The sequence below is a fragment of the Microcaecilia unicolor genome, chromosome 5 (assembly GCF_901765095.1).
Source record: "Microcaecilia unicolor chromosome 5, aMicUni1.1, whole genome shotgun sequence".
Classification (NCBI taxonomy): Eukaryota; Metazoa; Chordata; class Amphibia; order Gymnophiona; family Siphonopidae; genus Microcaecilia; species Microcaecilia unicolor.
Genome location: NC_044035.1, coordinates 150241387 through 150255244, shown reverse-complemented (window position 1 = coordinate 150255244; position 13858 = coordinate 150241387). Strand labels below are relative to the sequence as shown.

Here is a 13858-nt window from a genome sequence, read left to right as displayed (position 1 = left end):
GCTCTCCGTGCTCCTCACTGCTTCCTGACGGTCTCGGCGAGATTCAAAATGGCCGCTGAGAATCTCGGCGGCCATTTTGAATATCGCCGAGACCGTCAGGAAGCAGTGAAGAGCACGGAGAGCAGCGCGATGGGCAGGAAAGAGGGGGCTCTTTCCTGCCCCGACGTCACTAGACCACCACGGAACATGGCATCGCGTAAGTACGGGACGGCGATCCAAAAACGCTACCTTCGGACTATAAGACGCACCCCCCATTTTCCTCCCAAATTTTGGGGGAAAAAAGTGCGTCTTATAGTCCGAAAAATACAGTAAGTCATTTTAGTAGTTACTCCCAAATTTATTTATTATATAGATGGATTTTGTGGGGATTTGATGTTATGTCCGATTTATTCTGTACAAATGCTTTTATGTATGTCTTTTTTTAAAGTCGCTTAGGGGTCCTTTTACTAAGGTGTGCTGAAAAATGGCCTGTGCTAGTGTAAGCACGTGTTTTGGATGTGTGCAGATCCATTTTTCAACGCACCTGTAAAAAATGCCTTTTTATATTTTGGCCGAAAATGGATGTGCGGCAAAATGAAAATTGGTGCGTGTCCATTTTGGGTCAGAGACCTTACCGCCACCCATTGACTTAGCAGTACGATCTCATGCGTTAACCAGGCAGTAATGGTCTACGCACGTAAGATGCCTTTTACCGCCCAGTTAGAGCCTAGTTCCCTATTACAAAAACTTTTATTTATTTATTTATAACATTTATATCCAACACTATCTCAAATAAGATTCAAGTTCAATGTGGCTCACAATATAATAAAAGTAGAACTGACAATGACACTCTCACCCCATTCCAACACCAACCCTCTGCACCCACCATTAAAAACCAATTCTCTGATGTTTAGTGGCATCTTTCAACTCCCCAGGCCCCCTAGACCTCCCGCCCACTTGCCTCTGCCTTTGTACCACCATCTTGGAAAATTATGGTGCTTGACCCTAAATGTTCATTGGCACCCCACTCACCCAAGACCCCTTTCCAGGTCTCCCTGATTATCCCACTTACCTCCCTCCTCCAGGCGTACCCTCAAGAGGCAAGAGAGATGCCCACTTGCTCCAGTAGCAGTACCTGACCCTGCATGCTACATCAGAGAATTCAATGCTGGTGGCAGATAGTGATTTTTTTTAAGCTACTGTCGGCTTTTTGCCTGGACATCAATGCTGGGCTATGTCCCGGCACCAGCACTGAATATCTGGGTATGTGTGGACAGCAGACACTTATCTCTTTAAGGGCTAATATTCAGTACCCAACTGAACAAGTGAAACCAGACAAAGATAGGACTGTGTTTTATAAGTGGTCCAATCTATCTGGTTACCTTATTTAACACATGGGCTCAAATGAGGGAACTCTTCCCCTTTTTGTTAATCTGCACCCAGAATTGGCAGACTAAGCTATACAGTGCATCCCAGAATGCACAATGCAGTGTTAGATGACATTTTCCCAGATGGGACTGTGCAGGCAGGGAGTGAACGGGCATCACACTTGGGGCGGGTCTGGAGAGTCATGGTTCCCACTAGACACATCGGAATATTTTTAATGGCGGGTCAGAGGGGTTGGGTTAAGGGTGCCAATTAAAAAAAGGGAATTTTTTTAAATGGCAGGAATAGGGGGGCCAGGTTAGAGGGTAGGGGGTGCCACTAGATACCAGCAAATATTTTTTTAATTGCGGGGCAGGGGCTGGAGTCAGGGGTTGGGAGGGAGGACACTACAATACCAGGGATTTATGGTGTTCAGAAGGATGCAAACCTGGTGACTTTTTAAATATTCTCTTTTCTGTCTGTGTCTCTCATGCCCCTGCTGGTTCCAATCTCAAAATGGCTGCCGCAGTCTCCAGTGGCAGTCTCACAAGACTGCTGCTAGAGATCGCAGCAGCCATTTTAGCAGTGGAGTGGACATAGTCAGCAGAGGCGTAGCTAGGTGGGTCGCCAGGGGAGTGTCTGTTTCACCAAATGCACTTCCAACGGCAGCAGCACCTATTTTTCACGTGATCTGTCACATTTAAAATAAGCGCCGGTGCTGTCAGCAGTCCGCTCTCCCCATGCCCCCAACCTGGCTGTGCTTCTGATACAGGAGTGACTGGGAATGTACAGTAGGCCTGGGTGAGAGGGGGGCACTACAGGTGGGTCCTAGGGGGGGGGGGGTCATTATGTTCTGGGGGAGGAGAAGGAGGAGGGCTTCTACTCTTCAGGGGAAAGGCCAAACATACATTTTGGGCTGGTTTTGGCATGGAAACTGAAATTTGGTTGGCCTCTATCATTGATATGGTGTAATTGGGTCTGCTCAAATGTAAGCACAATGATGCCAAGTTAAACTAGAAATTCTATAATGAAATTTTCATGCTCAGATACTGTTATAGAAAGAACTAGCACTTAGCGTGTGCATCTAGATGCCTAAACTGTGGCACCATCTAGAGAATTGATCCCAAGTGGGAGAAAACCATTAGTAAAGAGGTCCCATGCAAAGACAACAATAACGAGAGATGGGTACTTTTGCTGGAGATACTTCTGCAACCCAACTTCCATGTATACTACAGAAGAACTTAACAACTTGCATTAGCTAATTGCTTTGCTGATTTTGCCAAGTATGAGATTATAAAAGGTTTCTTGTTAGAAGCAATACCATGCGGTTGACTTCTAATAACTTTTCATAACTTTGCTAGCAGTAGTTTGAATGCATCTCAACTTTCCCTCTTCTCTGAGCATTCCACTCCATGAGCATGCAGCCAGGGTATCATGATAGATTTTATCCTTTCGGTGCTTATGGCAAAAATAATTTCATGCTAAGGTCCAGTGAGAATATAATGACAAATTTGACAAATTTCTTTTCAAAGCTGTCAAAGATTCAGCTCCTCTGGTGCTAACATAATCATGAAGAAATCCATAATTTATTAGTTTCAGGTCATCGACAGCAGATGCTTAAAAAAATAATGTAATAATTCTCTGCATAGAGGTGGGCATGTATGGGATCTTGCCATAGAATCCACAAGACTAATCTCAGAGGGGCTCTGCCTTCTTTCTCAGACTCCAGATGAGGGACTGACTGCCTATTCCTCCCCAACTACTTTACCAGTCTGGCGAGTCCAAGGCATCTATGACAAAAATATTCTTTTTTCTTATGGCTGATGGTGACCTCAAAAAATATGCCAATGTAGGCTAGCAACATTCAGGGTTCATAATCACCTCGGACAGTGAGAGTGCTGGTAGAACTCTTAGGTGATGCTCCTGCATCACTTGCTACCACTCGCAAGTAGTACTCTGAGATCTTCTCCCTGTCCAGAACTGTGGAGGACACAATCAGTCCACTGGTGCTATTGATCATGAAGTCCATGCGTGGCATGCCCACCTGCATGATGTATGTCACCTGGCCATTCAAACCCTCATCAAGGTCGATAACATTCACCTGTCAAAACAAAGAGAAAACAGGAAGTTACGTTATTGAGAACAGAGAAAAGAGAGAAAAATGAAGGCAGATAAAGACCATATGGCCTATCCAGTTCGCCCATCCATGCTATCTACTCTTCATATCACTCCCTTAGAGATCCTACGTACTTGTCCCAAGCTCTCTTTTGAATTCAGATACAGTTTTTGTTTCCACCACCTCCACCGGGAGGCCATTCAACGAATTCACCACTCCTTCCGTAAAGAAGTATTTTCTCAGATTATTGTAAGTCCTAGCACCCAATGCTATTCTATAATATAGATTAGCATTGAGCGCCAGTTTTTTTTTTGCACCGGTTTTGAGCGCAATTTAGTGAATCTAAAGCAATTTGCTTAAATAAGCAAGCTGCACACTTCAAGAACAAAAATAAAACCTTTTTAAGGAATTCTACCTGTGCTTCCAATATTTTTTAAAGAACAATCATGGAATTAGTTTTAATGCTTTTTAATCCCAAGAACCTGTGACCTTTTTAGCAGCATATTTATTTTGGTTGAGAACTAAGCTGCGTTGCTCTGCTTGGAGGTTATTCCTGCATAAACTGCTGGCTGTATCTGGTTTCATGTAATTTGTAAGCTGCTGTCTGAATGTCACTCTTTTTATCTTTATGGAAGTGCCAAGACTCTATGATCTCTTTTATGAGACATTAGAGGTAGTTCCTACTTCTTTTTTTTTATAACGAGGTTTTAACTTAGTTTTTTTTTTTTTTAGGTATGCCTATTCTTAGTAATCTAGAGGGAAGTATGTTTTGCTCCTATCCTCTCTAGGTATGTGCTATTCTTCACTTAGGGGCCCTTTTACTAAACCGCGTAAGCATCTATGCGCATCCGTGTGCCAAAATGGAGTTACTGCCTGGCTACCGCGTGGCTCTTGCGGTAATTTCCCATGTGCTGAGGCCACTTTTAGCACTGCCAATAAAAGGCAGATTTTTCTAGTTTCTGATAACGGCCACACACTAATTTCCCGATTAGCATGTGGCCATTAGCACGTGAGCCCTTACTACCACCCATTTTGTAGGCGGTAAGGGCTCATGCACGCTAATCCTGAGCTAATCAGTTAGCGTGCAGCAGTGCCCATGCGCTAACTGATTACCATAACCGTGCCCACTACCCACCCCTCAAACACGCCCCCAGCGCTAAAATACAAACTGTATTTTTTAGAGTGTGGGTAGCCTGTGCTGATTCCAAAACCACTGCTGGATGCCTAAACACGCCCTACGATAGTGCATTTTAACCTGCGGTAAACACTAATTAGTGCTTACATCAGGTCAGTAAAAGGGCCCAACTGTTTGGGAGAGAGCCAAACTTTATTTAATTACTTGGTGAAATATTATTTTTTCTGGTATTTGTATTCAATTAACGGATTTGTTTTTATTCATTTGCTGGATCTGGTTTTATCTTTAAATGCTGTAGACAGTATTAAAATAATCTATTAATTCATACACCATTCAAAATATTTTCATGTCTCTAAACTAGTGACAAATCTTTAAATACCTAAGAATCACACTTCTAAACAAACTGAAAACAACAATGGTATTATTTTGCTGTCTTTTATAAATCTGAAAAATCAATGCCCCCCCCCCCCCCAAATATATATATATATTAGGAATCAGGCTAAGTACAATACATGTTGGTGTGAAGATTGTGGTGGCAAATAACAAACAAATTGAGGAAAAGGGCATAATTCTTAAGACATTATGCATGGTTTTATTTAAGTTTACCTACATTTATTGGATGAGAATTAACTATAGATTTTTTTATTATTTATCTTTTTTTATGTACTTATAATATTGATTTTATTTATTGATTGATTTAATATTTTATGTCTGGTCAACAGTTGTCCCTGACGCAGCCTTCCAGGCAAAACATGATCATGTTTGGCGTTGTGATTTTATTTGTACCTTAACGTTTTCTATATCATTACTGCTGCTGTTGTTGCTGCTGTTCACAGCATCAAAGATCCTTGCCTCCCACTTGTCCCAAGTCACTTAACTCTCCATTACTTCATGTAGATAACTTTGTAAGCCCTTCAGGTACATGATGTTATGGTGTCCTGTCCTGACTTGAGGAAAGAGGTTTTGGTCTTCAAGAGTAAGTCAAAAATGTATTAAAATTAGTCCAACAAAATATACCACCTTATTTCCACTTTCTATTTATATTTATTAGTGTTTATTAACACAGCTACCACACTACTTTATCCTAAACTAAAAATACCATGGTTATCTGGCTAATTGTGCTGCTCCCAGTCTCTGGTTTCTGCTTTCCTCATCTTTTCTTAATTCTCTTGCCAGGTTTTCCTGTTCATTTATCATTTTTCTTTCCTCCTTTTCCTTTCAACTTTCTTCAATTTATTTTTCTGCCTCTTTGTCAAGATTTAATTCTTTCTTACTGTATAGTTTTCAATTTCCCTATTTTTGTTTATACTGTGCCTACCTTCAGCTTTCCATTTGTTTCCCTCACCCCAGCTCTCCTATTCCACCTTCCTCTTATTCCCCAATCTCTCACTAACTCTAACCTCTTTCTTCCCCTGTCCATCCAGAATCTGCCCTCTTCCCCCTCCTTCCATCCATCATCCGCCCACTTGCTCTGCCTCCTCTATCTATCTGCCCTCATTATTTTCCCCTCCTCCATCTAGCATCTGCCTTCTCTTTCCCCTTTCCATCCAGCATCTCCCCTATTTCTCCCCCTTCTATAAAGCTTCTATCTTCTTTCTCTCTCTCTTTTATCCAGCATCTGCCTTTGTTCTTCTCTCTTCTATCATGTCTGCTCTCTTTTTTCCCCTCCTTCCATCCTGCGTATTCCCTCTTCCTCTCCCCTTCTATTCAGTGTCTTCTCTTTCCCCATCCAGTATCTGTCCTCTTTCTCTCCCCTTTCCATCCAGCATTTGCTCGCTCTCTCTTTCCCTTCTATCCAGTGTCTGCCCTCTTTCTTTCCCTCTTCTATCTAGCATCTTCTCCCCAACCAGCATCTGCAATCTTTATTTCCCCTTCCATCCATCATCTGCCCCCCTTCTATTCAGCATCTGCTCCCTCTCTTCCCCCATCATCCTGCATCTGGTCCCCTCTCTCCCCCCGTCATCCAGTGTCTGCTCCCCTCTCTATCTCCCTCCTCCTGCTGCCGCTCCACCATTGCTGCTACTTCTTTAAACCAAGAGCAGCAGTGGAAAAACAAAGTATATCCATTGTGGGACCACACTGTGCACAGGTGCGGCTGCCAGTGTAGCCCGCTTCAATGTCACTTCTTGTTCTGGGGCACAGCCAGCAGTTGTGCCTGTATACAGTGTGGCACCACAATGGATGCACTTTGTTTTGCCGCTGCTGCTCGCAACGGCAGGAGGGAGGTAGGGAATGTCTCCGTGACCCTTCCACATTGGAGGGAAGAATAGAAAATCTTTGGGATGCCATGGCATCTGTGGCTCCCCTCATTCTGACACCTATGATGACAGCAATCCATTAAAGATTCCAAGCATACTGGGAGCATGTTTTGATACTTTTTGTCATCATCATATATTACTTTTATGAACTACAGGGTCCTTTTACTATGCTGTGGTAGAAGTGGTTTTATAATGTCCTTATGCTGGCTGGGTTTTCCCATGCACTGAGGTCATTTTTACCACAGCAGGAAAATGGCTGATTTTCTATTTTTTCTATTAATGGCAATGCACTGTTGTTATTAGCTCACAACCATTAAAAACAATTACCATGTGAGCACTGACTGACACCTATTTTGTAGGCAGTAAGGGCTCATAATGAGCTAATGACTTAACTTGTTTGCATTACCGCATGCTATCTCGTTAGCACAGGAACTCTCTGCCCCCCCCCCCCCAAGACATGCCCTTCCAACAAAAACTTTAAAATATTTTTTAGCACATGCCGATTTGGAACTTACAGCAGGACCCCTGAGCGCATTCCATAGTAAGACATTTGAAGTTGTGGTAAGTGTCCACTAGCGATGCTTAGTAAAAGGGCCCCTATATATGTTTTTATTGTTTTAATACCCTGCTTTTGTATATTTTTATACAAACCAATGGAACCAATAAATGAGTATTTTTATACAAATCCCTGCCATCCTCCCTTTGTAATTTTTCTAGTGTGACTCACTTGTCCCTGTCCAGAAACTATGCTGAGAAAATTCAGCTTGCTACTAGGACCAATTATCTTTGCTCTGTGTGCACTGCAAGAGAATGGTGAAGGAGATAAAAGAGACACCAACATTTTATTTATTTATTGCACATTTCTAGCCTGCCTAAAATCTAGCCCCCCCCCCCCCCCCCCCCCGTTTACAAAACTGCACGGTAATGCCGACACAGCCTGTGTCAGCATTACCGCACCAGCAGCCCCTAGTGCGGCTTTGTAAATAATAAAATTCACATAAAATATGTTTATGTTTATTTAAAACTTGATATACTGCATATCTTTTCCAGACCACAGCAGTTTACAATATAAAATCTATTATTGTAGGATAAGAAAACAACTCCATAAAAATAAAAGGACAAACCTAATGCACTCATCTCAAAGCAACATTCATGCCTCCTTGATATCATACAAACACATCTAAAAGCAAAATAGGCCCCAATAAAAACTCACCAAAACACAAAGATACATAAATCCCAATCAATTCATCTTCTCCTAACCTTTGCGGTCACCCTCAGCCTCAACAATCAGAGGACTGACTACATATAAAAATAGGAAAGCATTTCACTTCGTGAACAGACATCCTAACTGAATACGCTGTGTTCTGCCACAGTGCTATTCTCACTTAGTCTGAACTGGCTCAGGACTTTGAAAGTGGGCAGATCAGAAACAGTATACTCTTAGGAAAGTAATTGCTTATTAAACGTGTTCCAAAAATCTCATTGCAGGACCTTTGTTTTAAAACCTTGGGGATATGAATCAAAGGAGCAGTGGCACATCTACATAAGTACATAAGTAATGCCACACAGGGAAAAGACCAAGGGTCCATCGAGCCCAGCATTCTGTCCATGACAGCGGCCAATCCAGGCCAAGGGCACCTGGCAAGCTTCCCAAACGTACAAACATTCTATACATGTTATTCCTGGAATTGTGGATTTTTCCCAAGTCCATTTAGTAGCGGTGTATGACTTGTCCTTTAGGAAACCGTCTAACCCCTTTTTAAACTCTGCCAAGCTAACCGCCTTCACCATGTTCTCCGGCAACGAATTCCAGAGTTTAATTACATGTTGGGTGAAGAAACATTTTCTCCGATTTGTTTTAAATTTACTACACTGTAGTTTCATCGCATGCCCCCTAGTCCTAGTATTTTTGGAAAACGTGAACAGACGCTTCACATCCACCTGTTCCACTCCACTCATTATTTTGTATACCTCTATCATGTCTCCCCTCAGCCGTCTCTTCTCCAAGCTGAAAAGCCCTAGCCTCCTTAATCTTTCTTCATAGGGAAGTCGTCCCATCCCCGCTATCATTTTAGTCGCCCTTCGCTGCACCTTTTCCAATTCTACTATATCTTTCTTGAGATGCGGCGACCAAAATTGAACACAATACTCAAGGTGCGGTCGCACCATGGAGCGATATAACTGCATTATAACATCCTCACACCTGTTTTCCATACCTTTCCTAATAATACCCAACATTCTATTTGCTTTACGAGCCGCAGCAGCACACTGAGGACAAGGTTTCAGTGTATTATTGACGACGACACCCAGATCCCTTTCTTGGTCCGTAACTCCTAACGTGGAACCTTGCATGACGTAGCTATAATTCAGGTTCTTTTTTCCCACATGCATCACCTTGCACTTACTCACATTAAACGTCATCTGCCATCTAGCCGCCCAGTCTCCCAGTCTCGTAAGGTCCTTCTGTAATTTTTCACAATCCTGTCGCGAGTTAACGACTTTGAATAACTTTGTGTCATCAGCAAATGTAATTACCTCGCTAGTTATTCCCATCTCTAAATCATTTATAAATATATTAAAAAGCAGCGGTCCTAGCACAGACCCCTGAGGAACCCCACTAACTAACCTTCTCCATTGTGAATACTGCCCATTTAACCCCACTCTCTGTTTCCTATCCTTCAACCAGTTTTAAATCCACAATAGGACTTTTCCTCCTATCTAGGTTGCTAGGTTGGCTTCCAACCAGGGTGGGATGCCGCTACGCCCTCCCCCCCCCCCCAGCGCACATCATCTCCCCTCTCGGCGCATCAACTCCCTTCCCCCTCTCGGCGCATCACCTACCTCTTCTTCCTTTTGAAGCACATCATCCTCACCATCTGGGGGTGCATGGAGGAGTTGCAGGGCTGTTGGCTCCACCGGTCCACTGCCCCAGAACAGGAAGTAACACAAAGGGAGCAGGGAACTGACAGAGCTGACAGCCATGCAACTGCTTCATACACCCCCTTGCTACCTGCACCCAGGGAGGACCACCCCCACCACCCTGCCTTTGGTACACTACTGCAAGGGAGTATGCTTCATATCATGCTTCTTACCTTCACTACTTACTAAGTTGCCCCAGGTACGTCATCCCCTCTCTAAACACTTATCCATTTAGGGGTAAATATTCAGTCAATGCAGTCAACAATTTTTTCACTGCTGCTGGCTTTATGCTCAGATATTCAATGCCAGGCCATGTCCAGGCACCGGCATTGAATATCCAGATATGTGCAGATGGCTGGCACTTAACCGGTTAAGTATTGATATTCAGCCTTAACTGGTTAAGGTAAACTGGCCAAAGATAGGACTACTATTTATGCAGTCCTATTTGGCCAGCTAACAGCCAATTAAGGGCTGAATCAGCACTTAACTGGTTAAGTGCTGATTCCACTCCAACTCTGCCCATGGACTGCCCACTGAATAGCCCGTTTCAGCTTAGGTGGTTAGTGCTGTTACTCAGCGGCACTATCTAAATTAAGTGCCACTGAATATGAGGGGATAGTCCTGCATAGGTGATTTAACCAGGCTGGTGTCTCTCCATGATGTCATTGGTATTTTTCAGCAGCATGACTGACAAGACAGAAGCAAGCAGTCTGGCACAGTAGCTATTGAACTGGCAGGCCATGATCTCCACTTTCCAATTGCACAATCTTTATTTTATCTGTTTCTTGTTTATGCTCATGTTCTCTTTATTTAATATACCACCAAATTCAGCTGAATCGTATTAGGGTATATCTTATACCTTGACCTCCTACTGGAAATGAAAGGCATTAATTACCTTCTATTAACAAACAGCAGATAAAGTGATGATTGTGCAGCTAGAAAATATGGATTGGAGTTTGATCCCATGCAACTCCTTACTGTGTCCCTTGCTATCTTTAAACTGATGGGAGTTGATATGTGTAGAGGGAAGATAGCCACTAATGAGAACAGTAATGCTGCAAGTCAATGGGATTTGGACTGGGAACAACCAAAGAGTACTAATTTTTTGCCAGAAGTTTTTTGAGGTCACTCTAGATGTTGCAGGTGTGAAATGGTTGGTTTCTAAGTACCTGTGGCAACTGGCACTCAGCACCATGCTATCTGCTGGTGCAGTCCATGAGCTTTTTTTTTTTTTTTTTAATTTTATTATAGGCACTGCACCTCATCTTGTCTTTTTCAAGAAATGACCATATCCATAATAAGAGAGCATAAAAAGCAGCTGAGCCTGTGGTTGTAATGAAAACTATGTCCCCTTCCTGCTTCTTTTCGAACGAGAAGGCTGGCCATCTTTCGACACAAATCGGGAGATGGCTGACCATCTCCTGAAGCCGTCGAAATCGGTATAATCGAAAGCCGATTTTCGCCGGCTTCAACTGCTTTCCGTCGCAGGCCAAAGTTGAAGGGGGCGTGTTGGCAGAGTATGGAGGGCAGGACGGAGGCGTGGTTACAAGATGGCCGGCTTCGGACGATAATGGAAAAAAGAAGGCCGGCTCTGACAAGCACTTGGCCGGCTTCACTTGGGCCATTTATTTTTAGGGCCAAGCCTCCAAAAAGTGCTCAAAAAATGACCAGATGACCACTGGAGGGAATCGGGTATGACCTTCCCTTACTCCACCAGTGGTCACTAACCCCCTCCCACCCCAAAAAAATTTCAAAATAATTTTTTGCCAGCCTTTATGCCAGCCTGAAATGTCATACCCAGCTCCATGACAACAGTATGCAAGTCCCTGGAGCAGTTTTTAGTGGGTGCAGTGCACTTCAGGCAGGTGGACCCAGGCCCATCCCCCCCACCTGTTACACTTGTGGTGGTAAATGGGAGCCCTCCAACCCCCCCTCCAAAAAAAAACTCACTGTACCCACATGTAGGTGTCCCCCTTCACCCGTAAAGGCTATGGTAGTGGTGTATAGTTGTGGGGAGTTGGTTTTGGGGGGCTCAGCACACAAGATAAGGGAGGTATGCACCTGGGAGCTATTTTTTGAAGTCCACTGCAGTGCCCCCTAGGGTGCCCGGTTGGTGTCCTGGCATGTGAGGGGGACCAGTGCACTACAAATGGTGGCTCCTCCCATGGCCAAATGCCTTGGATTTGGCCGGGTTTGAGATGGCTGACATTAGTTTCCATTGTCGCTGAAAACCAATGCCGGCCATCTCTAAAGGCGGCCCAAATGTTGAGATTTGGCTGGCTCTGACCGTATTATCGAAACAAAAGATGGCCGGCCATCTTGTTTCGATAATACGGTCGGGACGCTGCTTTACGGGGCCAGCCTTGAAGATAGCCCCCCATATAGATGGCCGGCCCCATTCGATTATGCCCCTCCTTGCCACTGTGGCCCTGCAGAGCCTGCCAAACCGTGGGGCCGACTAGAAAACCAGTCTCATCCAATGCTAAACTGCAAAGAGCGCTTTCTGCTACAAATGAAATAATTCCCTACCTCCTCTGCATGGCCCATCAGCAACAACTAATGTTCAGGGAACGAGTGTGTCAGAAGGCACACCTGAATCATTGCTACTATGCCATATGCAGGACAACTTTATAACTAGGCATGTGCAGTTACACATGTCTTGTGTCCACTGGCATCTTTAAGAACTTGCACTTACACATGCAACTGCCTTGTTTTATATGGGAACATTTAACTGCAAGGAGGTATATATGTGAGTGGAAAATGGACGGAATATGAGTATGTCATCTACTTATGAGCACACCTTACAGAATTCTATAAGTTGCACATCCTGCATGCCAGCTTACAACAGCCATAGACCTGGCATACGTGGGCATGCCTAAATGTAGGTACATCAATGTCAACTTGTGCTAGTATCCTATAATAGAATCTTGGTGCTAAGATGACATTACAGAATTGGTGCCCAGCATGCAGCATTGATGCGCCTAACTTGAGGTGTCAAGTTACTGAATTGCCCCCTTAGGCCTGTAGGATGGCCAGTGGTGGAGCTTGAAGTTGTGAGTTTTCTTTAACAGTGAGATATTTCTGCAGCGATGATGGACACTGCCTGCTGTCCTACTGGTACCTTTCATTTTATTTTATTTTCGTTTTAAATTCCATCTGGAGGGAGGATTGAATAGTCAAACTTGATGTGATCTGCCCTGATGTGCAGCTAAAATCCTGCATAGAGAGCTGATCCCATAGCAGAGGAGACATTCTTCAGGCTGATGCATATTGGAGGACAACTTACTAGAAGCCAGTGCCTCCTATGCCCAGGTCAGTGGTGGGGAGCAATCAGCACAACAAGGCAGACTAAGTGGACAGAAAGATCTATCATCTTGATAGACCAACTGTTGTATATATAACTGGAGGGAAGAGTGCAGGTATGTTCTGAGTACTGGAGATAGAAAGGTTTGTGAGAATCAGGGCCTAGTCACTAGTGCTGCAGACAGTAAGATCCTTCAGAATGAGAGTCCAGCTATCTGAAATACAGACAGGAGATCCTTGAGTGAGGGTCCTACCACTGCTTTATAGGAACATTGAAGAGACAGAGTCTGTTTATCCTCTCCATAAGAAAACCACCAAATTCCTGAGAACATCTTCACCCATATATGGTGATATATCTTTTGTACATTTATCTACATTTTTTCCTTCTTTATGAATAAGAAAACAGAGAGAGCAAATTGTTGCTGCTTTTCCAGGCAGATAAAGTAGACCGAGGAAGAGGCAGAGGAACTGAACATTCGTGCTTGCCCAGAACTTTCTAAGCTTCTCTGAGCTCTTGGAGAGCAGATCTGAATTGCTCCAGCTAGAGAATGTCATCATAGATGTGGCTGATTATATCTTGCTTTTGAATGGAAAAAAGCCTGGACTGTGACTCTAAAGCACTGACCTTAGTTAAGAGCTATACAGACAAGAACACAAATAATTCGCTGATCAACACATATTGTACTTTCAGGCTTATTTTCGAAAGAGAAGGACGCCCATCTTTCGACGCAAATTGGAAGATGGGCGTCCTTCTCCCAGGGTCGCCCAAATCGGCATAATCGA

At 43.7% G+C, this 13858-nt stretch overlaps 1 protein-coding gene across 1 annotated transcript in view; it reads right to left on the bottom strand.

The window, feature by feature from the left end:
- Nucleotides 1-13858, bottom strand: part of CDH23 (cadherin related 23) — a 1475307-nt gene that overhangs the window by 594917 nt on the left and 866532 nt on the right. Inside the window, exon 22 of the mRNA XM_030204991.1 lies at nt 3226-3445. Coding sequence (XP_030060851.1) covers nt 3226-3445 — 220 coding nt within the window. The remainder of the gene's footprint in view (nt 1-3225; nt 3446-13858) is intronic.